Consider the following 27,890-nt stretch of genomic DNA (forward strand, 5'->3'; position numbering starts at 1 on the left):
TGCTGCAGGCTATCAACCTTTCATGATTTTTAGGGGTAAATGTCCTCATCTTCGCTTTGAGTTTTCTTGAACAGAAATGAATTAAATCTGACATTTGTGAAATACCTCATATGTTCCAGGAGTGGTCCTAGTGACTTTAGAAATAGGTATGAACAACAGAATTCCTACTCTCAAGAAATTTACAATGGAACAAATTAATCGTTAAGTGGCAACCCTGGATGCTCTGTGGGTCCTGGTAGAAAGCTGAAAACTTTGGACACTGTTATGGGTTGAATTGGGCTTCTTAGAAGGCACTAGTGGTAAAGAACCCTCCTGCCAATGTAGGAGCCATTCTCTGAACGTCTGTATGTTCTGAGACATAAGAAACATGAGTTTGATCCCTGGGTAGGGGAGATCCCCTGGAGGAGGGCATGGCAACCCACTCCAGTATTCTTGCTGGAGAATCCCATGGACAGAGTAGCCTGGTCGGCTACAGTTCATAGGGTCACAAAAAGTCAGACACGACTCAAGTGACTCAGCATGCACACATGCATATGTTGAACTGTGTTACTCCAAAATTTGTATCTTGAAGTCCTAACCCCCAGTACCTCATATGTGACCTCATCTGGAGATAGAATCTTTACAAAGGGAATTAAGTTACAGGGAGGTCATTAGGGTACACACCAGGGAGAGAGGCCTGGAATGGATCTGTCACAACTCTCAGAAGGAATCAGTCTTGCTGACATCCTGATTTTAGACTTGTAGTCTCCAGAACTGAGACAATAAATTTCTGTTTTTTAAGTCACCCAATCTGTGATACTTTGTTATCACAGCCCTAGCAAAATAATATAGATACTCAGTGGCCCCTTTCCGCTTTTGTGCAAGCTGGTGAGGAAAACCCTGGATGGATGTGAATTAAATGTTTATAGAGATTGCATTTAACAGACATTTGATAAATTCATTCATTCATTTATTTGTTCATCCATTTCTTATCTCTTTACCCCTCAGTTTATTTATTTTTTATTACACTTACCACTATCTGAGAAATTTTACCTTTTGTTGACTTGTTTACTGTTTCTCCATCTGCTTCATGATAGAGGTACAATAAATATTTGTTGAATAAGAACCTGCCCTCTCTTGTTCCCTTTCCTCTTACCTTCCATTAATACTAAAGCACCTCTTACATCTACTGTGTACACAGCATTCCATGCTCATCCCTGTCAAAACATAAAGACATTCAGAGAATGGCTCTTGTCTTTGAGGAGTTTGTAATTTCAGATTCTTCAGAGGTGAAGAATATCCACATGAGGGGCTGCACTCCTCACACAGGTGAGTGTAAGCTGGGCGACTGTGGGATCACTGCTGGAGCAGAGAGCGGGTGCCATGGGCTGAGATGTAAGGGAAAGCCTCCCAGAGGAGGAGGGACCCACCCACAGGAGATGAAGGGATAGAAAAGGAGAGAGTAGGGAAAAAGAGAATATCTATAATCCATCTGTCTTCCTAACCTGTATACTTAGGAAGGAGTCAGATTACTCCAGGATAGGATTGCGCAGATCATAAGGATGCTCAGCTGGTAAAGAATCCACCTGCAATGTGGAAGACCTGGGTTCAATCCCTGGGTTGGGAAGATCCGCTGGAGAAGGAAAAGACTACTCACTCCTGTATTCTGGCCTGGAGAATTCCACGGACTTGTACAGTCCATGGGGCCACACAGAGTCAGACACGACTGAGAGACTTTCACTTTCACTTTCTTTCAAGGATAGAGATGGTGGTAGGTCCCAGAAGCTTCTTTCTGGTATGGAGATCAGAGTCAAAACCCGGGTGCTCTCAACTCTGGCTGCACAAGAAAATTACTTTGGGAACTTAAATACTAATGTCAGACCCTCCCTTGCTCCGAGATATCCTGGAAGTTACAGGCAGGGCTTCAGAGGAAAGAAATCCTTTTAGAATGTGGATTGACAGCAGTGGCTTCTGCATTCAAGACCCAGGTCACTAGACCCAGTCATAATACTCCTGTAGTCCCGGAGTGACAGGGATAGCTGCTGGAAATACAACAGCTGGCTGCGTTCTCCGGTAGGACCTCTCTTTCTGAGCACAAACGTACCTGCTTGGGACATCAGAAGACTCTGTTGACAGACCTGCATGTTGTTTCCAGTTCTCCACTATATTTTATGGTGGGAACAGTGGCAACAACAGTAGAAACAATCTGGCTTCCCTCTTTTTTTAGGACCCTCCAGCTTCCTGTAGATGTTCATAGATGGGAACCATCCAGAGGAGAGGTTTTCGCTGTTGCTGATTTTTGTCTGTTTGTCTGTTTTGAGGATGCTGGGGAAATTGCATCCAGAGTTTTCAGGGATCTTACTACTTGGGTCCTGTTAGCTTAATTTCTTCCAGCATTATCTGCAAGGTTCTATCATAATGCTTGGAATATAGTGGACTCTCAACTAACGAGACAGAAGAGATCTTCTACAATGCTAAACTTCAAGTACAGTCTGAGGGAAAAAAAGCTGCCAAATTCCTTTTTGTTTGCTCAAGATCCACTTGATACAAACAAAGGTGAGAACAAAGAGTGAGTTTATCAGTCTTCAAAATAAACCTAGAAATGCTGATTGAGATCTCTGAGGCATTGGGCACTGTGCAAGATGTTGTGGGATTGCGATGATAAATCAGACATGGCTTTGACGTCTGATGATCTAGTTGGAGAGGCAATAAATGAACGTGTGAAAAGTTAACAGTGAAGGACTTATAGAACTGCCCAAGATAATAAATTCTGAGACCAGCTAAAACTGGTCAGGGGAACAAGAGGTCACTTCAGGCTGGGGTGCATAGAAGGAGGGAGAGAGGGGCTGGTATGAACAAAAGTGAGTGTTGAGGAGGGTGCTGGCAAGCTCTGCTCACCATATAGTAAACCCATTTGGTGGGAGACAGGAGGAGAGATTTAAGCGAGTTGAGAATGGGGGGGAAGGTAGAGCTCCATAAGGGAGGGCCTTGAATCCCAAACCAAGGTGAGAGCTCATCTTGCAGGAAGTGGGAGCAATGAAAGTTTTTCAGCAGAGTGGAGGCTTGGGTTGAAGAGATTGCATGGCCCATTCCCAGTCTCCCCAGAAGCCCTGTGGTCTGCATGCCTTCTAGTCATCATGGGGTTTTCTGCAATCCTTGTCCAGCATCATCTTTTTGTGTCACTTAGAGTGTACAACTCTTAAGAAAAAACTTTCAGTCTGGAGGACTGGGTTTGGTCTTTCTAAACAAGGGACTTGCTTATTTTCAGTATCATGTGTGTTTGGCATTGAACTTCCTGAAGTGGGCAAAAGTGACCGGGTAGCTTTAGAAACTTCCCTTCCAGCCTTCAAGATCCTGTTCAATGACTCAGCAATGGAGGGTTTTGCAATAGGCTTACAGAACCAGACAAGCTTGCTTTCCCTAAGGAAACCTTGGTGTCCTAAGAAAACCTCAGCCTAGGTCCCTGCCCTGCCGGGTTGAAATTCCTTCTGTCTTCTCACAGCATGCATGGAGCACATGCTCTGGGGCATCCAAAAAGGACTCTGGAATCAAATCAGATTTCAGTTAAACTTTGGCTCCATCTCTAACCAGCTAAGTTACTCTGGGTAAGTTACCTAACCTCTCCCAGTTACAGTTTTCTCATCTATAAAACATGATGTAAAACAGAAATCATTAACTACTCTGTAGAGCTGTTTTAAGTCTTAATGAGAGAAGTATTAGTAACACAAAGTTTTGCTGTTGTTGTTCAGTCACCAAGTCATGTGTGACTCTCTGTGACCCCATGGACTGCAACACACCAGGTTTCCCTGTCACATAGTAGGTTCCTTGACACATACTAGGCTCCCTACATATTTTTTTCTATTATAAAGGGCATAATATTCTGTAAACGAAAGTAGCTGTCTTTTGGCTCCACCCTAATAAAATTAGACTTCCTGACTTTCACCTAAAACTTCCACTAGGCCTGCGCTAATATTTGAGTCCTGCAGGTGAATGTGTTCCCCACACACAGTGAGTCTGACCTGGAAGGGGTTCAGGGAGAACTTTCTGTTGTCCTAGAAGTGGGCTGAACAAAGGGCCTTCCTTATGTTACCAGATCTTTTTAGAAGACCCTTCCATCAGGAACAAATTGAACACAGGAATGGGGATTTTGGTATAAAGCAAGAAAACATATAGAGACTTTTAAAATATAAAGCTGTGTTTCCCAAACAACATTCTAAGACAAACATTTATATAATGTTTACTAGGTGCCAGGCATAGTTCGAATCAATAATTAATATTAATTTATTTAACCCTCAAATCAATAATTAATATTAATTTATTTAACCCTCATATTTATGTGAGGTAGGTGTTATTATCCCAGTTTATAGTTGGGGAAACTGAGCCACAAAGAAGTTAACCAACTTGCTGAAAGTCACACAGTCCCATGGATGACTCTAAGCCCTGGTAGATCATGGGGAAATTTACTGTACAAAATTAGTGGCGAGCCTATTTAAAGGACTTCTTTTGAGAAAGGGTCCAGGCATCATCACAAAGCATTTAAACTTCAGTGAATCAACAGCACGGTTGTTTACCCCAGGTGAGATATCTAAGCCCTGCTTCCCAGGTGACCTCGGCTCTTATGCATGGCCTCCCTGGGGTCCCCCTTGAGACAGTTCTGGCGAGGCCACTCTTGTCTTGATTTCTTTTGACAAACACCTGCTGAGCATCAGTGCATGCACCACAGTGCTGGGTGCTGGGGACACGAAGATAATTACAAGTGGCAGGCAGGTAGCTCACAATCTAGTACAGAAATGAATCCATGGTTATGTATCCACTGAAGAAAGGGCTCTGCAAGGATTTCCCGGCCTTCTTCATAGAAGTGGGCCCCACTTTTGCTCAGTTCAGACCAGAGCAGCTTGTTCACTTACAAGAGACGCAAGATCTATAGACCAAGCTAAGCAGGTACCTCTTGTTCTTTACTTTCTTCCCTCCTTCACCCACTCCAGTATTCTTGCCTGGAGAATCCCATGGATAGAAGAGCCTGGCAGTCACAGGCTTCCAGGGGTCAGTCACAAAGAGTTGGACCCGACTGAAGTGACTTAGCACATACGCTTCTTCACCGTATGTCCCTCATCTCTCTGTTTTCTGGACTTCCTGTCCTCCTGCCCTCCAGACCTTTTCAAGGCCTTTCCCAAGTACTTATTCTCTGAGCTTACATGTCTTGCTAGTATATTTAGACATCCAAAGGTAAGTCAAAGAATGAAAAGGGTTGGAGAGTATTGACCCAGATCTTGTCAAGTGCATAACAGATTATTTTGCATTATGACACTGGCATTTCTTATCTCTTTATGACCTCCATGGTGAACTGAACATCCCAAGAAGTTCTCTTAATCAAATGCAGTTTGGCAGGGGGATGCTAACATCAGAAATAATTCAGGGAGAAAGAGAGAAGAGTGGGTACCGGAGGTGAAGAAGAGCAAAGTTTGAGGGCAATGAGTAACCTCTCTCCTGCTTTCAGTCCCCAAGTTGCCACCTCTACATTAGACTTCCCTTAACAAAGCCCAGATAGTGTTCCTGGGAAGAGTGCAGCAGCCAGAGAGAACAGAGACACTGTTTTGTTTGGGGCTCTGAGAAAGGGGGAGATGATGCTGAGAAAGATGAGCAGATCTGTCCTCTTGCTAATACTGCATGTAACTTAGTTACAAGCATGGGAGGAAAGCATCTATAAGAGAACACCTTTATTACAACAACCTTGTTTCTCTCCCATTAACTCTTGTCACTTTACCTCCCCTACCCCTAAGAGATTTAAAGTACTGTCGTTTTCAGAATTCAGTCACCTCCGCGTCTTTCAGTGATGTTTCTTGCTCTTACCTCATTGAAAAGCAGTGAAGCCAGATGGCCCTGCCTCCCTTTCTGCTGCATCGCAAGATCCATTACAGGTTTTTTGCCTTCCTTTGTTTCCTTGCTTTCCTTGGTTTCATCCATTTATCTGCCCAGAAATCTATCCATAAAACATTTATTGGGTTCATAATTTGTGCAAAGCTCTCTGATGGCTACTCTAGAGGATACGAAGATGCAGAAGACACACTTAGAGCTTTTAGGAAATTGCAGTCTGTGAAGGAGACACATCTAAATATAATAAATACAGACAGAGAAGAGATTTTTGTGCAACCTGCGTTGACTTTTCTCTTTACCACTTTACAAGTGATACAGTTTGGTAAAAACATGCCTCTGACATCTGATGCCACTGTTTCCCCATCTATTTGCCATGAAGTGATGAGATCAGATGCCACGATCTTAGTTTTCTGAATGTTGAGCTTTAAGCCAACTTTTTCACTCTCCTCTTTCACTTTCATTAAGAGGTTCTTTAGTTCTTCACTTTCTGCCATAAGGGTGGTGTCATCTGCAATACTTTGGCCACCTGATGCGAAGAGCTGACTCATTTGAAAAGACCCTGATGCTGGGAAAGATTGAGGGCAGGAGGAGAAGGGGACAACAGAGGATGAGATGGTTGGATGACATCACCTACTCAATGGACATGAGTTTGGGTGGACTCCTGGAGTTGGTGATGGACAGGGAGGCCTGGTGTGCTGCAGTCCATGGGGTTGCAAAGAGTTAGACATGACTGAGTAACTGAACTGAACTGAACTGAACTGACATCTGATGCTCTGTTTTCCTGAGCTCCGGGGAGGCCACTCTGATCCTTTAAGGAAAGAGAGTTTGACCTGGGCCAGGGAAAGGGGCAGACTTTGGGACTGGGATGGACACCTCCAGCCTCAAAATTTCAGTCAGCAAAGCAACCTTTCTTAATTAGGTAAGAAACAGGCTGGCTCCATGTCAGACCTTGAGACCAATAGAGACAGGCATAGTCCCAAAGACAGCAGCAGAGGCAGTGTTTTCCTCCCCCAGGATTTCTCTGCACCAAGTTTCTGCTCTTTCTTCAGGACTGTAACAATCAAGAGTTGGCCCAAAGTCATGGCACATACATCCCTTTAAGACCTTCACTGGGTTAGCTGGTCTTGAGTAAAAGGTCCAGGGAAGGAGCTGGTGAGGAGCGTGGGTAGAGGTGGCACACAGAGTAAACAGGAGATTTGGAGAGGGTATTTGGGGGCAGGTAGTTGTGTGCTAGGCACACAGTTTTCCAGCCAAATGATAAATAAGGAAATTAGGATAGATTCTCCATCTTTTCAACAAAGTCTAGCAAGCGTTACAAAGTCAGTCTAGGTAAAATGTATGATAGAAGCTTCTTTACAACCAAGTTTGAACATGGGCCCCAAAACACCTTTCTTCATTTAACTGGGGGATGTTGTTTTTACCTGAAGGATGCTCAGGAAAGGCTGAGGAGAGAGTGAATGCTCTACCTGAGCCTTGAGGGATGAGTAATTCACAAGGTGCACAAAACAGAGAGGAATTCTAGATAGAAGAGGCATGGAGATATAGATGGGCTGGGCTGGGGGAACTGAGGGTGTAGGAGCGGACAGAGTGAGAGGACTGCCATATCACACACTATGGAATAGTAGGCTGCTAGCGGTGATGCGCTGGGGGGAAAGGAGCTGAAGGAGGTGAAGCCCAAGCACAGGACCCCCAGTGGGTGGGAAGAGTCAAGGGTCCAGTCTCCTCTACTCATGGGTGTTCCTGGGATAGGAAGCTGCACATGGAGATGTAAGAGGAATCTTACCAGCGGAAGTGTGGTGGGAAATGCACTTGGATCCCACGGTAAGCCAACAGCAACTCTAAGTGCTGCTTTGTTTCCACTCCTTTGGGTGCTTCAGTCTTGTCTGTACCCCTCCTCCCCAGCCCCAAACTACAATTTCTGAAGAGACTTGCCTTGAGAGCCATTTCTTTTATTAAGGCATCACTTGGACAGCATACAAATAGCACAAGCAGAAACTTCAAGCCCACATGCAGAATAAATTATGATATTTGTATTTAAAAGTGGACAACAGAAGAAGCTGTGTTGCCAGGAGGGCCTCCTGGTCCAGTGTTTGGAGACTCACAAGGTGTCAGCAGCCAACGAGAGTCCATGATAACATCTTCTGCAAGACATTTAGAGCCAAATGCTCCCCTCTGGACGTATCTAATTAGGCCCATGCTCCTGCATATAAGCATGTACACACATGCGGATACACACCCAGGTTAGAGGCAGGGAATAGCCTGTAAACAACTAGCTCAGCAACAAAAGAAGTGGACCCAGCTGTGTTTTCTCTGTGGCTCTGGCAGCCGACAAGACCCTGGTGCTTATCTCTCACCAGCTCCCCGGCTGCTGTGGGAGGTGTGGGTGGGCTCCCAAGGCAGTGAGGCAGTGACGGGCTGCTTACTGAGGCGAGGAGCCCAGTTTTGTTATCCTGGACTGCAGGTTGAGCACACCGCAGCTTCCCACACTGCCTTTGCTGTCCAGCCTGCCACACTCTGCCTGCCACTCCCAGAGGAACAAGTGAAGAGATGTGCCCCAGGGAAGTGTATGCACTTGGAATCCTGTGAGCTGTGGCCAACTCCCACATGGGCCCCTCTCTAGCAGTGTGATGCTGTGGAAGCCACCTCCATCCTCTTAAGCCTCATAATCCCCACCTGTAAAATGGGGATGAGAGTACCTACTTCACGGGGTTATCACCAGTAATTACTGAGTCCAGCCATGCTAGACTCAAGGTAAATGTGCAAAATCTGGTTTTTTTTTCTTATCTTCCCCATTTCTTCCTTTCTATTTTCCTGTTTTCTATTTCCAGGTCAATGTAGCCATCAGTGGTCATGTTGGCCCAGCTGGCACCCTCTTGACCAATAGGGCCTCTCCAACCTCAACAGGGATTGCCAATACATACTTCCCACTACCACAAAACTGCACCACTGGCAGGGTCAAAGAAGGGGGGTGCCATCCGATGGCACCAGTACCTCAGGTGCCATCCGAGCCCAGGAGAGAGATCCGGGCTGCCTGACTGTCTCATCAATGGTGGTGAGGTGCCACAATGGTGTGAGCACATGAACACAAAATAGAGACGCACAGGTGGCTCTGAGATGAGTCTGACTGGAAGCTAGGACTGAGAGGCGGTGCTGTTCACAAACTTGAGCAGAAACGAACCACCCCCTGCCGAGAGTGGACCACCAAGTCCATAGGAGATATTTTCCTAGCAGGTTGGCCACCAAAAACCCAATCTGATGAATTACAGTCCACAACTCTGGTTCTGCAAGAATTTTCTTTCCACTTCTCCATCTGTCTGTCCACCCAGCCATCCATCTGGTATATATAGAGTTTTGTACATTACAGGCTGACCAGAACAGAAGACCCTTTGTGCTCATTTAGCACCTTTTAATCTAAAGGGTATCTTTTATGGGCACTCAGCTGGAGTCTCTTACAGGAATGCTGTGAGGTAGTAACAAAACAGGCAATATCCCTCTTTGTGTATATCAGGAAGTGCTCAAGGTACCATGGTGCTCAAATGAGCGCAAGGATGCGGAAAGGGCACTGGTCTGTTCCCTGAAGGCCACAGCGGGCCACGCTATGGCTTATCCCGACAGAGCCCTAGATCCAGACTTGCTCTGCTGTTCACACCAGCGTGGGTTTCAAATCATCTTTGAAGTTCACGATAGGCTTCGAGCGGGCCCACAGCTTTTCCCAGGAAGCCAGCGCCCCCGCAGGCTCAGGGTCGGTATCTGACGAGCCACTGTCACTGGAGTCAGAGGAGCTCTGGAAGCAGATCTCGCAGTAGGGCCGGTGGCAGCGGCAGAAGAGCTCGTCTGAGCTGCTGGATTCGGTGTCAAGGTAGCTACTCGGAGAAGACAGGGAGGGGCAGCCTGGGGACCCTGGGGGCTGCCGCTGCCCAGGCAGGTCGGGGGAGGCCCTGGATAGGCGTGGGGCAGCGGGACACAGCTTCCGGCCAGAACCGGAAGACTTTTGGGGAAAGGATTCGAGGCTCCGTTCGGCTCCCCGGGGCTCTGCCTGGCGCTGTGTGTGGCCCTCTAGGGCGCCTGGCTTGCCTCGAGGAGCAGGGAGTACTAAAGGATTCCCAGAAGAGGGTCTTGCTACCCTGGGATCAGCAGTTTGGGGGTCCAGGCAGGGGCTGTCCTGTACATTTTGCCCAGAAATGGCCCTGTTTACCCGATGCCCCACATAGGAGGGTACAGCGCCTAGAAAGTGTGAGCGAGCCCGCTGTGCCGCCCTCCTTCTCCTCACCATGGACGGGCTGAAGCCCGGCTCCTTGGAGAGGGGCACCTTCTGGGGACTGTGGGCAGCGATGCTCTTCCAGGGCTGCTGGGGACAAGACAAGGAAGAGGGGAGGGGAGCCCCAGGGCCCAGGCCCAGATCTTGGAGGACTTCCTGAAGTTTCTCCCTGATCACTGAATTGACTCTTGACCCCAGTTGCTCTGGGGACCCCTCTGAGTTCTCTACCTGCCCGTGTCTCTGGGGAACAGAGCCTTCTTCACTTTGCATGAGACACTGGTGGAGGGCCATGGGTACTTGGTCTCTTCTTTCTGCAGTCTGGCTTTGCTCAGCCCATGGCTTCTGGCTGTAGCCCAAATGTAAAGGATTAGAAAGGTCTTTCAAGTCAGAAATTTTCTTCTTCTGCCCTGTGGAGGGGCTGGTATCCTTCACAGGCCCCCTGAGGCCTTGTACACTTGAGGCCAGCACTGAGGTGCTCTGGGAGTCCTGGGTGGCCGCACTGGTATCATTCTGAGAGTCAGAGAGACATTCTGAAGGCCCTTGAGGTGCCAGGCTATGGGCAGAGGCTGTGGCCAGGATGTCCTTGTGGTGGGAAGAGGCAGGTGGCACAGCCTCCTCTGGGAGGTCAGAGGAGCACCCTGCTGACATCAGTCTCACCAGCTTCTCTCTGGCATTGTTTACTTGTTCTTGCAGGCTTTCAATCACAGCATTTTTCTATAAAACAAAAGCAAAACCATCAACAAAAGATGCTGCTGAGGGTTTTCACAGTGTCTCCCATGGAGGAGAGATCTCAGTTTAAATCCATTTCTCCAATACTAGCTGGTGATCTTAAGGCCCTGAGGAGGCACCTTCTTGAAGTGAAACAAGATGATGCATATAAAGGGTTTAGCGCAATAAACTGACATGTGCTCAGTGAAGATTAACTATCATTTATTGTTGTATGATCTTAATCCCCCCATACGTCCCCAAACTGTAGCACTGTCTGCAATAAGAGAGATTGCGGGGAGTGGGGGTGGGGCACAGTCTAGCTGCCTGCTGGCTGCTGCAGACCCTCTCAGAACTGAGGAGGGAGTCAGGTCGCTCTGCAGAACCGCAGTCTAAACAGTGTTTGGGATGGCCCATCTCTGGGTATATCAATCACACTTCTGCAAAATATAGATGACTTTGAGGCATTTGTGAAGGGAATGAAGGACTGGGGAAACAAGCATCCTACCTCTTGCTAAATAGCCTAGAAAATGGGGAGAATATGGAAATGATAGATTCCTGGGCCAGTGTGACAAGACTGGAGCCAGGGGTGGAGCTGGGGTTTAGGGTGGAGTGAGAATATCAGGTTGGTGTTATCACCTGCCTCGCTGACACATGGGGTGGGAGGCCAACACTATCATGTGACACTATCAGCTGCTGGTATCTCCCGAAGAAATGCAAGCATCAGGATTACTGGAGAAGCTGAGCTGCCTACCTGCTGTATGGCTGTTAGGTGATAAACAGGCTGTGCCTAGGAAGCTGGCAGGTGACAGCTACAGAGATATGCCATTCTAACTGCATGACCATGGGGCATGAAGTAGGAGGAGGAGTGTGTGTGCCCTGAGAACCCTCTGGTGCTACAGCAGCTGTGTGCCTAGTTCAGACCTGATGTCCACCTTCTGAAATTTCTGTTTGAAGGCAGTGGAGCAGGAAAGAGATCATCATGGGGAACTGATGGTCTTGGGGCAGATGACATGGTTGAGGGTTTGGGGAAGGGTTTGTGGAAAATTCTTCAAGAGATGGGAATACCAGACCACCTGATCTGCCTCTTGAGAAACCTATATGCAGGTCAGGAAGCAACAGTTAGAACTGGACATGGAACAACAGACTGGTTCCAAACAGGAAAAGGAGTACGTCAAGGATGTATATTGTCACCCTGCTAATTTAACTTATATGCAGAGTACATCATGAGAAACACTGGGCTGGAAGAAGCACTAACAAGATTGCCGCGAGAAATATCAATCACCTCAGATATGCAGATGACACCACCCTTATGGCAGAAAATGAAGAAAAACTAAAGAGCCTCTTGGTGAAAGTGAAAGAGGAGAGTGAAAAAGTTGGCTGAAAGCTCAACATTCAGAAAACTAAGATCATGGCATCTGGTCCCATCACTTTGTGGCAAATAGATAGGGAAACAGTGGAAACAGTGGCTGACTTTATTTTTGGGGGCTCCAAAATCACCGCAGATGGTGATTGCAGCCATGAAATTAAAAGACGCTTACTCCTTGGAAGGAAAATTATGACCAACCTAGACAGCATGTTAAAAAGCAGAGATATTACTTTGTCAACAAAGGTCTGTCTAGTCAAGGCTATAGTTTTTCCAGTGGTCATGTATGGATGTGAGAGTTGGACTATAAAGAAAGCTGAGTGCCGAAGAATTGATGCATTTGAACTGTGGTGTTGGAGAAGACTCTTGAGAGTCCCTTGGACTGCAAGGAGATCCAACCAGTCCATCCTAAAGGAGATCAGTCCTGGTGTTCATTGGAAGGACTGATTTTGAAGCTGAAACTCCAATACTTTGGCCATCTGATGTGAACAGCTGACTCATTGGAAAAGACTCTGATGCTGGGAAAGATTGAGGGCAGGAGGAGAAGGGGACGGCAGAGGATGAGATGGTTGGATGGCATCACCGACTCAATGGACATGGGTTTGGGTGGACTCTGGGAGTTGGTGATGGACAGGGAGGCCTGGCGTGCTGCAATTCATGGGGTCGCAGAGTCAGATATGACTGAGCGACTGAACTGAACTGAACTCCTTGGAAGGAAAGTTATGACCAACCTAGACAGCATATTAAAAAGCAGAGACATTACTTTGCCAACAAAGGTCTGTCTAGTCAAGGCTATGGTTTTTCCAGTGGTCATGTATGGATGTGAGAATTGGACTATAAATAAAGCTGAGCACCGAAGAATTGATACATTTGGACTGTGGTGTTGGAGAAGACTCTTGAGAGTCCCTTGGACTTCAAGGAGATCTAACCAGTCCATCCTAAAGGAGATGAGTCCTGGGTGTTCATTGGAAGGACTGATTTTGAAGCTGAAACTCCAATACTTTGGCCATCTGATGCGAAGAACTGACTCATCTGAAAAGACCCTGATGCTGGGAAAGATTGAGGGCAGGAGGAGAAGGGGACGGCAGAGGATGAGATGGTTGGATGGCATCACCGACTCAATGGACATAGGTTTGGGTGGACTCCGGGAGTTGGTGATGGACAGGGAGGCCTGGTGTGCTGCGGTTCATGGGGTTGCAAAGAGTCGGACATGACTGAGCAACTGAACTGACTGAACTGTTACCATCCCCTTTAGAAGTTCAGGGTGAGTATTAAATGTCCATTTATTGCAAGCATGGGTATCCCTGGTGGCTCAGCTGGTAAAGAATCTGCCTGCAATGTGGGAAATCTGGGTACAGTCCCTGGGTTGGGAAGATCCTCTGGAGAAGGGAATGGTTACCCACTCCAGTATTCTGGCCTGGTGAATTCCATGGACCATATAGTCCGTGGGGTTGCAAAGAGTTGGACACGACTGAGTGACTTTTACCCTATTGCAAGCATGCTCAGTTGCTCAGTCAAGTCTGACTCTTTGCGACCCCATGGACTGTAGCCCACCAGGCTCCTTTGTCCATGGGATTCTCAATGCAAGAATATTGGAATGCCCTTCTCCAGGGGATCTTCCCAACCCAGGGATCGAACCTGCGTTTCCTGCGACTCCTGCACTGCAAGCAGATTCTTTACCCACTGAGCCACCTGAGAAGCCTATTCATTTATTATGCCCTAGAAATAAAAGGGTGTTTCCCTTCTTTAGGATTCCTGACACAAGTCACCTATGGACAAACCTGTGGTATCTTCTAGAGTAGATATGGAAGAGTTAACTACTGTGTAGCACAGGGAATGCTACTCAGTGCTCTTTAGTGACCTAAATGGAAATGAAATCTAAAAAAGTAGGAATATATGTATACGTATAGCAGATTCACTTTGCTGTATGGAAGAAACTAACACAACATTATATAGCAACTGTACTCCAATAAAAATTAATTAAGAAAGATATGGAAGAGTTGCCCAGAAGTGACTCTTTGAGGGAACAGTAAATTAAGTAAACTAGTCTGACAGTAGTCTTCTGGCAGCAACTCCAAGATTGCTTGGACTTATAAGCCTGGAGGTGACATAAGCAGGAGATGATTTTTCTGACTATGGTACTCCCAGTTTCATCCTGATTTAGTCTGCTTCTCTTATCCTCGGGAGAGAGTCCTGGGACCAGTGAGCAACTGGTGAGTAAGTGGAAGGACTTCCAGCAGAGCGCCTGCCTGCCTGTTCACCCTTCTCAGGCGCAGAGCAGTGAGGGCTGGGTGTTGTCAGGGAAACATAGGTGATTCAAGGACTTGCCAGGAGCAGAGTGGGTGAGTCATAGGAAGGCATTCACTCAGGCTCTTTGATAACTGGGTGGTGCCAAGTATCTCTCAGAGTGGGTGGCTGTGCTGGCTGCACTGGAGGTACCCCAACTCTCTTTCTTTTCGCCAGCCCTTACTTGTGAAGCCCACCTTCCACATTCTCAGGCTGGCTTCAGGAGGCCTCTGCTGTCTCACAGAGTTGGGAGGGAGCCATCAGCTGATGACAACCGCCCCAGCAAGCAAACTGTGCTGCCTTCTCGTGCCTTATTTACAAATTTCTCAGTGTATGGTGTGGCATGCGCATGCTCAGTTGTGTCCGACTCTTTGTGACCCCATGGACTATAGCCCACCAGGCTCCTCTATCCATAAGATTTTCCAGGCAAGAAATACTGGAGTGGGTTGTCATTTCCTTCTCCAGGGGATCTTCCCACCTCAGGGATCGAACCCATGTCTGTGGATATCTCCTGCACTGACAGGCAGATTCTTTACCACTTGTGCCACCTGGGAAGCCTGTCACATTATAAGAAAACAGTATAAACATTTGATTGGGAGGAATACTCTTCTCCAGCAAACCAAACATCTGAAGCTGGCTGGTGACAGATTTAGAAACAGTCAGCCTAATCAGTAAATCTCCCTTCTTACAGAAAAGGAAGTGGAACTTTGTTTTCACCGTGACTGCATACTAATCAGAGGCGTGGTTTGCCATTGTGAGACCAAAATCTGACAGACCATGGCGGCTGCATTGAAATGAGCTTATTAACAATTACTTTAGGCACACCCAGGGAAGCAAAACATCTGTGGGGATGTTTCATAGGCTGCAGGCCACAAGGAGAAATGGAATATCTTGTTTCTGTGCTTCAAGGAAGAAAAGTAATAGGTGAATTTCCTCTGCTACAGAATGTACAGGGAAGTCCCTCCAGCTCTGGGAGGGTTTTACCTGCTGGCTTCCATACAGCCTAGGAACTGAGGGTGGATGCTGCCCCAAACAGCCTCTGGGGACCCCAGCCACAGGGAAAAGGGGGAAGAATGAGAAAATGAACCACCCAGACCATGGGAAAGTAGGAGGACACCAGGGTGGCAGAGGGGCTGCAGAGGAGGGAAGTGCAGCCAAGAAGCTGGACTCAGGGAGGCAAGACAGACTCCTGTGTTTATGTCCCGGGCAGGGCTGGAGGTGGGGATGCAGATGCTGGAGCCTCTCCTGGCCTGCCACAGGGCCCTGGGATGGGCTCTGGTTCTCAGGCCTGTTCTGGAAATATGTTCCAGGTGTGGGGAGTCGGGGGCAGGAGGCCAGCATTTTACTGCCTAAGCATCTGCTCCCTATTATGGCTCTTCCTCTGCAGACTCGAGGCATCTTTCTGGACACAGCAGATTCAGTCACTGCGTGGGAAACAGGGTAGCATGGCAGGAGTACAAAAAGCACATCACAAATTACCATAAGGCTAAAGAGTCAGGCCACTTGGCTGTTCCAACATGAGCTGATTGTGAATGAAAACCATGCTGGGTGTTCTCGCCAAGTTTCTGGCCTTCTGTTTAGCTGGGGGAGAAGGAAAAAAAAGCTTCTTTGAAGACTTCAGAGTATCAATGGCAATGCTACTGCCTTGCCAGGTGGGAAGAAATCTGGCTTTGAAAAAAGGTCCTGACTGCTTCATAAATAGTAAAGACATGAAGTATACTCTGATGGATAAAAATGGTCCAGAACAGAGGGAATGGTGTGAAAGACTGAGGGGACCTGGGGAGCTGAATTCTTTCACAGGTTGCATTTTGTAGGTCCCCATCACACCATCCTTTTGCACAGGGACTATTGATACCCAAGTGTCAGTCTAATACAAAAAAGTGTAGTTTCCCAAATAGCATTACCCAGGTATGTTCTGTACTAAAAAAATTATATAGAATATAATTTAGTTAGTGTGAAAAAAACTACTAATTCCTCTGGGCCCCATGCCTCCTCAAGTTTTCCCATGTGCTTTCTTCAAGCCCACACCACTCTGCCCAGTTCTGGGAGAGGTGCCAACTTTGGCTCAAGATCAAAAGAAAGAAGGACTAGGGGCTGCCCTGTTCCCTGCTTAGTGCTACTATGATATTCAAAGGCTCTATTCATTCTCTTCCCCATATTTAGATACTTTTTAATTTTCTGGGTTGGTGGGATGACAACAATTTCTAGTTGGTACCTGGAAAAGATAGTAAAGGAACCCAGAGGATCTTGGAAACAAGGGCACCATGCTATGTAAAGAAAGAATGTATCCTACAGAAGACGGTAGCACCCACTACTACTCAGGGACTTTACAATGCTGTTCCCCACACTTGGAATGCTTTTCCCTGCACTCTTTGCTTGGTCAATCTATAGTTAACTTCAGCTCTCAGCTCAGTGAGTCTTTTCTGACCACTCTAAATTAGATTCTCCTGTCCTCACCACTCACTACTCTTTCTTCCCACTCTGTTTCTTGCCTTCATAATTCTTATCACCATTTATACTTGTATGGCTACTTGATCAGTCTCTATTTCCTCCACTACACCATGAGCTTCATGAAGGCAGAGACTGTTTTGTTCCTCAGCACTTAGCACAATGCCTGGCACACATCTGTCCAATGAATGAATGAAGTGTGTGAGGGTCAGCAACAGGAGCAGTGGCTGGGGAAACACTGAGGTTTGCTTGCTGCTAAGGGAACCTTATTAAAAAGCAGAGACATTACTTTGGCAACAAAGGTCCGTCTAGTCAAGGCTATGGTTTTTCCAGTGGTCATGTATGGATGTGAGAGTTGGACTATAAAGAAAGCTGAGTGCCAAAGAATTGATGCTTTTGAACTGTGGTGTTGGAGAAGACTCTTGAGAGTCCCTTGGACTGCAAGGAGATCCAACCAGTCCATCCTAAAGGAAATCAGTCCTGAATGTTCATTGGAAGGACTGATTTTGAAGCTGAAACTCCAATACTTTGGCCATCTGATGCGAAGAGCTGTCTCATTTTAAAAGACCCTGATGCTGGGAAAGATTGAGGGCAGGAGGAGAAGGGGACGACTGAAGATAAGATGGTTGGATGGCATCACCGACTCTATGGATATGAGTTTCAGTAAATTCCAGGAGTCTGTGATGGACAGGGAGGCCTGGTGTGCTGCAGTCCATGGGGTCGCAAAGAGACATGACTGAGCGACTGAACTGAACTGAAGGGAAACCTTGTGTACACCAAGACCCAGGAGAAAGGAGCAGTGACCCCACAAGAGACTAACCAGACTTGCCCGTGAGTGTCCAGAAGTCTCCAGCAGAGGCATGGGTTGGTGGTGGCCTGCTGCAGGGTTGGGAGCACTGAGGGCAGCAGTGCTTGCACAGGACCTTTTGAAGGAAGTCACCATTCTCTTCATTACCTCCACTATAGTTTGGCCTCAGGTCAAACAACAGGGAGGGAACACAGCCCCACCATCAACAGAAAATTGGATTAAAGATTTAGAGAGCATGGCCCTGCCCATCAGAACAAGACCCAGTTTCCCCCTCAGTTAGTCTCTCCCATCAGGAAGCTTCCATAAGCCTCTTATCCTAATCCATCAGAGGGCAGACAGAATGAAAACCACGATCACAGAAAACTAATCAAACTGACCACATGGACCACAGCCTTGTCTAACTCAATGAAACTATGAGCCATGCCTTGTAGGGCCATTCAAGATGGATGGGTCATGGTGGAGAGTTCTGACAAAACGTGGTCCACTGGAAAAGGGAATGGCAAACCACTTCAATAGTCTTGCCTTGAGAACCCATTGAACAGTATGAAAAGGCAAAAAGATAGGACACTGAAAGATAAACTCCCCACGTCAGTAGGTGCCCAATATGCTACTGGAAAACAGTGGAGAAATAATTCCAGAAAGAATGAACAGACGGAGCCAAAGCAAAAACAACACCCAGTTGTGGATGTGACTGGTGATAGAAGTAAAATCCAACGCTATAAAGAACAATATTGCATAGGAACCTAGAATGTCCGGTCCATGAATCTAGGTAAATTGGAAGTGGTCAAACAAGAGATCGACATTTTAGGATCGGCGAACTAAGATGGACTGGAATGGGTGAATTTAACTCAGATGACCATTATATCTACTACTGTGGGCAGGAATCCCTTAGAAGAAATGGAGTAGCCTTCAAAGTCAACAAAAGAGTCTGAAATACAGTACTTGGATGCAATCTCAAAAATAACAGAATGATCTCTGTTTCCAAGGCAAACCATTCAATATCACAGTAATCCAAGTCTATGCCCCAACCAGTAATGCAGAAGAAGCTGAGTACAAAACGAAGCAAGTCAAAGGCTAACAGAGTTTTGCCAAGAGAATGCACTGGTCATAGCAAACACCCTCTTCCAACAACACAAGAGAAGACTCTACACATGGACATCACCAGATGGTCAATATCGAAATCAGATTGATTATATTCTTTGCAGGCAAAGATGGAGAAGCTCTATACAGTCAGGAAAAACAAGACCAGGAGCTGACTGTGGCTCAGATCATGAACTCCTTATTGCCAAATTCAGACTGAAATCGAAGAAAGTAGGGAAAACCACTAGACCATTCAGGTATGATCTAAATCAAATTTCTTATGATTATACAGCGGAAGTGACAAATAGATTCAAGGGATTAGATCTTATAGAGTGCCTGAAGAACTACGGACAGAGGCTTGTGACATTGTACAGGAGGCAGGGATAAAGACCATTCCCAAGAAAAAGAAATGCAAAAAGGCAAAATGGTTGTCTGATGGGGCCTTTTAAATAGCTGAGAAAAGAAGAGAAGCGAAAGGCAAAGGAGAAAAGGAAAGATATACCCATTTGAATACAGAGTTCCAAAGGATAGCAAGGAGAGATAAGAAAGACTTCCTCAGTGATTAATGCAAAGAAATAGAGAAGACCAATAGAATGGGAAAAACTAAAGATCTCTTCTAGAAAATGAGAGATACCAAGGGAATATTTCAGGCAAAGATGGGCACAATAAAGGACAGAAATCATATGGACCTAACAGAAGCAGAAGAGTTTAAGAAAAGGTGGCAAGAATACACAAAAGAACTATACAAAAAAGATCTTCATGACCCAAATAACCACAATGGTGTGATCACTCTCCTTGAGCCAGATATACTGGAATGTGATGTCAAGTGGGCCTTAGGAAGCATCAGTACGAACAAAGCTAGTAGAGGTGATGGAATTCCAGTTGAGCTATTTCAAATCCTAAAAGATGATGCTGTTAAAGTGTTGCACTCAATATGCCAGCAAATTTGGAAGACTCAGCAGTGGCCACAGGACTGGAAAAGGTCAGTTTTCATTCCAATCCCTAAGAAAGGCAATGCCAAAGAATGTTCAAACTGCCATACAATTGCACTCATCTCACATGCTAGCAAATTAATGCTGAAAATGCTCCAAGCCAGGCTTCAACAGAATGTGAACTGTGAACTTCCAGAAAGTTCAAGCTGGATTTAGAGAAGGCAGAGAAACCAGAGATCAAATTGCCAATATCCGTTGGATCATACAAAAAGGAAGAGAATTCCAGAAAAACATCTACTTCTGCTTTATTGACTATGTCAAAGCCTTTGACAGTGTAGATCATAACAAACTGTGGAAAATTCTTCAAGAGATGGGAATACCAGACCACCTGATATGCCTCCTGAGAAATCTGTATGCTGGTCAAGAAGCAACAGTTAGAACTGGACATGGAACTTCAGACTGGTTCCAAATCGGGAAAGGAATACATCAAGGCTGTAGACTGTCACCCTGCTTATTTAACTTACATGCAGAGTACATCGTACTAAATGCCAGGCTGGATGAAGCACAAGCTGGAATCAAGATTGCTGGGAGAAATATCAATAACCTCAGATATGCAGATGACACCACCCTTATGCAGAAAGTGAAGAAGAACTAAAGAGCCTCTTGATGAAAATGAAAGAAAAGAGTAAAAAAGTTGGCTGAAAAGTCAACATTCAGAAAATTAAGATCATGGCATCTGGTCCCATCGCTTCATGGCAAATAGATGGGGAAACAGTGGAAACAGTGAGAGACTTTATTTTTTGGGGCTCCAAAATCACTGCAGATGGTGATTGCAGCCATGAAATTAAAAGACACTTGCTCCTTGGAAGAAAAGCTATGACCAACCTAGACAGCATATTAAAAAGCAGAGACATTACTTTGCCAACAAAGGTCTGTCTAGTCAAAGCTATGTTTTTTCCAGTGGTCATGTATGGATGTGAGAGTTGGACTATAAAGAAAGCTGAGCACTGAAGAATTGATGCTTTTGAACTGTGGTGTTGGAGAAGACTCTTGAGAGTCCCTTGGACTGCAAGGAAATCCAATGAGTCCATCCTAAAGGAAATCAGTCCTGAATATTCATTGGAAGGACTGATGCTGAAGCTGAAACTCCAATAGTTTGGCCACCTGATGCGAAGAACTGACTCATCTGAAAAGACCCTGATGCTGGGAAAGAATGAAGGCGGGAGGAGAAGGGGACAACAGAGGATGAGATGGTTGGATGGCATCACCGACTCGATGGACATGAGTTTGAATAAGCTCTGGGATTTGGTGATGGACAGGGAGGCCTGGCATGCTGCAGTCCATGGGGTCGCAAAGACTCAGACATGACTGAGGAGCTGAATTGACCTGAAGGGAGACCAGGATGGCCTGGAAGTGGAGAAATGGAAAGAGAAGGAATGTTAACAATGAGGCAACTGGGGCCCACCAATGCATGACTGGAGTTCTTTCTAGAGAAGCCAGTAGGCAGGGGTCTGGCTTACTTCTGTGAGGAGTCTCTCCATGGAGTTTTTCTCTCCTCTAATGTGGCAATTTTGCTCCTCACCATACTGGGTGTGCAAGCTTTTGCTGGGAGTGCTGAAATATTTGGCCATGCGTCTGATTGTTTGGTTTTCCTCTTCAAATGCCTTCCATTGCTTGAGCTGTTAGAGAAAAGAACACATGTTATTTATTTAATTACACACCCAGAAACACATTCTCTTACTGTTTCTCAAAAACACCAAGGAATGACAGTGTCACAGATACACAAATGGACAAATTATTCTCTCCTCAGAGTGTACTTTATTCTGGAAAGTTCACAACAGCAATAACAGAAGGTTTAGAGAATGTTAAGGTTATAGTGTTTAAAAAATGCCAAAGGAAGATGATGACAGGTTGGTGAAACAGAACAATCTCTGCTGGACCCATCAACTGACCCACTGCTGGACTGTCAGAGAAAACCAGGGCTGAGGCATACTTCTGGGGCCACATTCTGAAGCCAAAGTTCAGGAGCTATAACAGGATTAAGCAAGCTAAACACCATAGGTTTCAAATGAAACTGGTTTTAGTTATATGTAGCTGTTCTTCATTATTCTTATTTGTTGAGTGACTGTGCTTACTGCCACTGAAAGCCCAGTTCCCTCTGCTGCTGCTGCTGCTAAGTCGCTTCAGTTGTGTCTGACTCTGTGCAACCCCACAGACAGTAGCCCACCAGGCTCCTCTGTCCCTGGGATTCTCCAGGCAAGAATACTGTAGTGGGTTGCCATTTCCTTCTCCACTAGTTCCCTCTAGAGGACTTCTAACCCAAATCAGTAATCAAAGCTCACACAAAGAGAAAACCACAAATGTCAGTAAAAATCAATAAAAATGACATTAGGTCTGTGATCTGACCATCTTTTTTCCTTGACTCATCAAGAAAGACTCAGAAGGAGTTTGACTTGTTTAGGTCCACATGGCTACACTTAGTAGCAGAGTCATGGCTGTAACCAGGTTGCTGTGCCACGTTGCACATTCTCAATGCAGCTGATGAAGACTGATGGTCAACTGTGAGGGTCTTGGGGAATGTTTTCCAGAAGATACTGGTTTTCAGAACTGGTCTATGGATGCACAGGTTGGTTTAGTTTAACAGGCATGGGGCTGAAGAGGACATTCGCTAAGAGGGCTATGCTTCTGAGCCTCGGAGACACTCCTGGTGAATGCCAGTGACATGATGCCAGGGGAGGCCACAGTGCTGGAGGCATCTCCTTTTCCCCCAGGAATTCTCATAATGAAGAGCCCCAGTAATGGGCTCTGGACACTTTGGCACGTTAGCTCTAGAAATGATGCTGAGGGGTCTGCAGGGTGGCTCCCAGGGATCCTGGGATGTCTTTTCTCGCTCATCAGACATTTACTGAGCTCTGACTTTGGAAGGTAGGTAAGTTTCATAAGTCTCAGATAGGATTCTAAATCCCACCATCAATTTCAATACAATGTTCTCCGTAAGTCCTCTTGGGTCCCCTGTTAACTCAGCATGAGTCCTTCATGGTATCAGAAGTCTATGTGACCTGTGCTGGGTCAGGCCAGGAACCTGCCCTGTCAGATGCCCTTCTTGAATGCCCCCTTCCTAGGGCACTGTCATCTCACCACTCAGCTCAGGAGTTACTGGAGCCCAGCACTGCAGGGTCCTCTATGGCTGTGGGTGGGTGTCATTGACCTCCAGCGCTGCTCTCCTAGCACTGGCCCTGGCAGTGTCACAGTATCTCTGTGGTCCCTCAGGGCCCCTCATCTCCCTAGCTTTTCCTTTCTCTCCCCCCCCACCCCCAGTACCTCCAGCCCAAGCCTTCCCTGCAGAGCTGCTGGAGGAGCTGCTCAACATTTGTGTAAGGATACTTCCAAGACTTTTGATATGTCTATCCTAAAGGAGATCAGTCCTGGGTGTTCATTGGAAGGACTGTTGTTGAAGCTGAAACTCTAATACTTTGGTCACCTGATGCGAAGAGCTGACTCATTTGAAAAGACCCTGATGCTGGGAAAGATTGAGGGCAGGAAGAGAAGGGGACGACACAGGATGAGATGCTTGGATGGCATCACTGACTCGATGGACATGAGTTTGGGTGAACTCTGGGAGTGGGTGATGGACAGGGAGGCCTGGCGTGCTGAGGTTCATGGGGTCGCAAAGAGCTGGACATGACTCAGCAACTGAACTGAACTGAACTGAACAGCCTAAGCTGGCTGGGTGAAGTCAGGGTGCCCCTGACTAAAGGCCCCTGCCCCTCCAATCTCATCCCCCTTAATCCCCCATTTGTGAAGGTCCTAGTCCTTAAGACCTGAGGATTTCTGAAGTATGGCTATAAATAACCCTTAGGTCACAATTTCAGGACCTCTCCATGGCCCTTCCTTCAGGACAGGCAGTCTTGTTTTCTCAGCATCTGGGCTCTGTGGGTATGGTAGGAAGAAAATGGCTCCTCAAAGATGTTTCCTTTCCAATCCCAGGCAGTTGTGAATATGTTATCTTACATGGAAAAAGGAATTTTGCAAGTGTTATTGAGTTTAAAATTGTGAGATGAGATTCCGGATCATCCAGGTGGGCCCAATGTAATCACAAAAGTCCTTACAAGAGGGAGGCAGGAGGGGAGATGTGACAACAGAAAGAGATACCTAAATTTGCTGTGCTGTGGCTCTGAAGATGAAGGGAAGAGCTGCGAGTTGAAGAACTCAGGAAAAGGCCTGGAAACAGATTCTCCTCCAAAGCCTCTAGAAGCAGTGCAGACCCACTGGCACTTTGATTCCAGCCAGATAAGACCCATGTCAGATCTCTGACCACCAGAACTATCAGATATTAAATCTGTGTGCCTTAAGGCCCTCAGTTTGTAGGAGTTTGTTATAACAGCAATAGGAAACCAAAATAGTGGGATTAAGCCTCAGGTCTTCAACTGGGTGCCTTTGGACATTCACCCCATGTGCCTCTCTCATTTCCTGCCACTTTACCCTTGTTTGAATTTGTGCTTTGAAAAGAGCAAAGACTTGTGGTATTCCAAACAGCTCTTCTCTCTTACACCTCACTGCCTCTGTCACAAGGTTTCCTCCTTGGAAGTGCCACCCACTACCTTCCCCAGTCTGCTCTGTGAACTCCTCTCCTCCTCCAAGAGAGGCCCAAGCACATCATTTTCTGAGACAGTGTCACCGAGTTCTCAAGACAGCCTGGGGCACCCCTTCCTTGGCATCGAGTAACATCCTTAAACACTTAACTCATGTGTTATTAATCACTTCACATCTGCTCCCAACTAGACCTAGACTGAGGCCATGTTTAACTGCATGTTCCCAACAGTTAATACATGGATGGACAGATATGTGAACAAACAAAGGAAGCTCTCCTTTAAAAAGCTCATCTGTCTGCTAAGGGTGCTGAGACATTTACAGAAGACTGTGAGGCAGAGTAGAAAGTTGTGAGTAACCTCCTGGAGGAGTAGATGAAACACTCTGTGGGTCTAGAAGATAAAATGATGTCCTATCTCAGGACCTGCCTGCCTCTCAAAAGGTGGAGGGAGGGGACAGGGGTGGTTAGAAGGATGGGTCACGTTTAAGTCACAAAAGCAGAGGCTGGCTCACCACTGGTGATGACCTCAGCGTTTGGCATAAATACTCAGGCATTTCCTGAGGGCCTGTGGAGAACGCTACTTGGTCCACTTGCCTCTTCAGTCAGGTCATCCAGCTTTCTAGCACCACCTATCTGCCCTTGAGGAGCCTGTGGCTCTGCCCTCATAAATCCTGATCTCAGGTGGCCTCAGCCTGCAACGGCTTGGAGCAGAGCTTGGGCTCCCAGCCAGAGATTAAGGCTGGACTGCAGCAGTGAAGCACCAGATCCTGGCCATTAGATCAGTGGTCAGTGACAAGGGCCCTGGCCCTTCGGCTTTGTAAAAAAGAATTTCCACAGACAGAAAGTAGTGAAGTATTTATTAAGGGAAAAAGAGTATAGTACATGTGGACAGAGACATAGGCAGACTCAGAGGGAGAGTCCCTGAGTTGCACCCTCATGGCAGTTTGAGTTACTTTTATGGGGTATTTCTTCCAGGTTCCCTCTGGCCAATCATTTTGATTTGCCTGGTTCACAGTCTGCATCTGGTATATCTCCCATCACAGTCTAGGCTCAAGGCTCAGGAGCAAGGAGGAAGCTTTCCTATTCCCTCCCTCCGCCTCCCACGTGGCTCTCCTTGAACACTTCTCCAAATCTGCTCAGCCATCCTATGATCCTGGGAATATCCAGTCTCAGGTCTCACAGGTAGAATCTTCAACCAAAGGCCACCAAGTCAGAAGTGAAGTGAAGTGAAGTGAAAGTCACTCAGTCGTGTCTGACTCTTTGCGACCCCATGGACTATACAGTTTATGGAATTCTCTAGGCCAGAATACTGGAATGGGTAGCCTTTCCCTTCTCCGGGGGATCTTCCCAACCCAGGGATCGAACCCAGGTCTCCCTCATTGTAGGCGGATTCTTTAGCAGCTGAGCCACAAGGGAAGCCCAAGAATACTGGAGTGGGTAGCCTATCCCTTCTCCAGTGGATCTTCCCAACCCAGGAATCAAACCGGGGTCTCCTGCATTGCAAGCAGATTCTTTACCAACTGAGCTATCAGGGAAGACCCCACCAAGTCAGAGGGGAAGATCAATTCAGGGCACACAAAAATCCCGAAAAACCTCATTACTTTTATATTTTGAGAAACAATTTACATCCTAAACCTAAAATACAATAGACTATAAAATGTATTTTCTAGTTTCAGATCATGCTCAGTTCAAGAGGAGGAAAAAGCATGAGAGAGAAAGTAGAAAAGATAGAATATGAGAAAGGAAGCTCAAGACAGTGAGAAGGACTGAGATAGAGAAGGAAAGAGAAAGGCCAACACGGTCCATCTGCCCGGCTCTGGTTCACCTGCCCCAATAATTTGATTTCCACTCCCACTTCAACAAATCAAGCGCTTGTTCTTAGTTTAAACCTGGAAGTCCGATTCCAAACTAAACTTCATCCCGCATTTTTATGTCTGTGTATGAGATTGAAGTGCACCTCTATATCACTGTGTTCCTAGGGGTTGAAGATTTAAACACTGAGGAACGTGGAAATCTTGTGTCTGAGGCTTAGGATGCAAGAGGAGCAGAGGCGAGTGTAGAGAGAGAAACCTAAGTAGGGCCTCATTAGGGAGGTTACTGATTCAGTTTTCAGATGGAGGTTTTGTTTTAGAACAGGAAGGCTTTTTTCTAATAGTTCCCTGGTGATTACTTCTGCTCTAAATTATCTTCTTCTCTTTCAGAGACTCCTATTAGCTCTAAATCATATTTCTAGATCTGCTCTCCATATTTTCTTATCTAGTCTCTCATTTTTTTCCTGTGTCCTTGTTTTTTGTTTCCTTAAGTTAAGCCACTAATTCATTATTTTGCCATGCCCTATTGCCTATTCGGTGCTTCTACTGGGGTTTTTGATTTAACACAATCCTTTTCATCCTTATTTAATATTTCATGATCTAAGATTATGTCCTTTTCATGATGGTTTGCTTTAGTCAAAGACAGACAATATTCTTTGAATCTTACTGACAAGACTAATCAGATATCCTCTAAAAGCTTTCTATTTTACTTCAGAGGAAGGCAGCTTCTCTAAATCTTCAGAAATTTGTGGTCCTCTTTTTGTGAACTGCAGAATCTCTTCATAGATTCCTTCCTCCTTACAGTCTTACATGGGGAGAGCTATAGTTTTCTGGTATACTAATACATTCTCATTATCACCAGATGGCTGCCATAGCGCCAAGCATCACAAACATTCAAGGCAGGAAGAAGGCAGAAGAGAGGTGATGCTTCAACACCCATAGCTTTTTTAGGAAAGCAAAATCTTTCTCAGAAGCCTCCCAGAAAATCTTTAGTGTTCAAAACTGTGTTGCATGGGCACACCCAGCTATAAGGGAGGCTGGCAAAGTAAGTGTTCAGCTCTTTCAGCCTATTGAGTAGAGGCAATCAAGGAAGAAAGGGTTTGGCAATGGATGGATGGGTTACCCATCAACAATGTTGACCAGAGGGCCTAAGGGATCGGCTTTCTAAAAGTCTCCCCACTCTTTTACCCATGTCACAAGGAGGAAGAGCCCTGGCTTTTCAAAGCCCTTTTCTGCTACATCCCAGACAAACAAGACCCAGGTCTCAATGGGTTCCTTCAGTCTAGTTCTGATAACATTAAGATTCAGCAAAAGTTCCTCCAGTTTTTTGCTCAGAAGCAATGCCCATCCTTGATTTTTAGTGCTACTGCTATAGGTTTTTCCATATTTGTTTATTCTCTTGAGTATTTTAATGAGAATTTATGAAAGGGAAGAAGAGCAAAGGCCTCTGCCTGTTTCACACTATCATGTCTCAAAGTGCATGCTTCCCTTTTATAAATACACTGTAACCCTGCATCAGCCAACACTTTCATTACCAGTTAGCTCCCTCATGGAGAAGTCATTTATGGACAACTGGAAGCTGCAAAGGGCATCAGGATGGGATCCCGAGGGAGTTGTGGGATGAGGGAGGCCTCAGGAGGAAGAGAACCAGAAGGGACACAGGAAAAGTGCCTAATGCCAAGTTCATTAATGTGGATGAACATGGCTCAGTGGTACCCTGGGGCATAACGTGAGTAATTTAACATCACTTTC

The 27,890-nt window shown here is 46.2% G+C and overlaps 1 protein-coding gene across 2 annotated transcripts in view; it reads right to left on the reverse strand.

The window, feature by feature from the left end:
- Positions 1-7,786: 7,786 nt before the first annotated feature.
- Positions 7,787-27,890, reverse strand: part of GPR156 (G protein-coupled receptor 156) — a 108,534-nt gene continuing 88,430 nt past the window's right edge. For both annotated transcript variants that reach the window (XM_061399438.1, XM_061399411.1), the window contains 2 exons: positions 21,257-21,415; positions 7,787-10,825 (listed from right to left, as the gene is read on the reverse strand). In XM_061399438.1, the coding sequence (XP_061255422.1) occupies positions 9,497-10,825; positions 21,257-21,415 (1,488 nt within the window). In that variant the 3' untranslated portion in view covers positions 7,787-9,496. The remainder of the gene's footprint in view (positions 10,826-21,256; positions 21,416-27,890) is intronic.

The sequence above is a fragment of the Bos javanicus genome, chromosome 1 (genome assembly GCF_032452875.1).
Source record: "Bos javanicus breed banteng chromosome 1, ARS-OSU_banteng_1.0, whole genome shotgun sequence".
NCBI classification, from domain to species: Eukaryota; Metazoa; Chordata; class Mammalia; order Artiodactyla; family Bovidae; genus Bos; species Bos javanicus.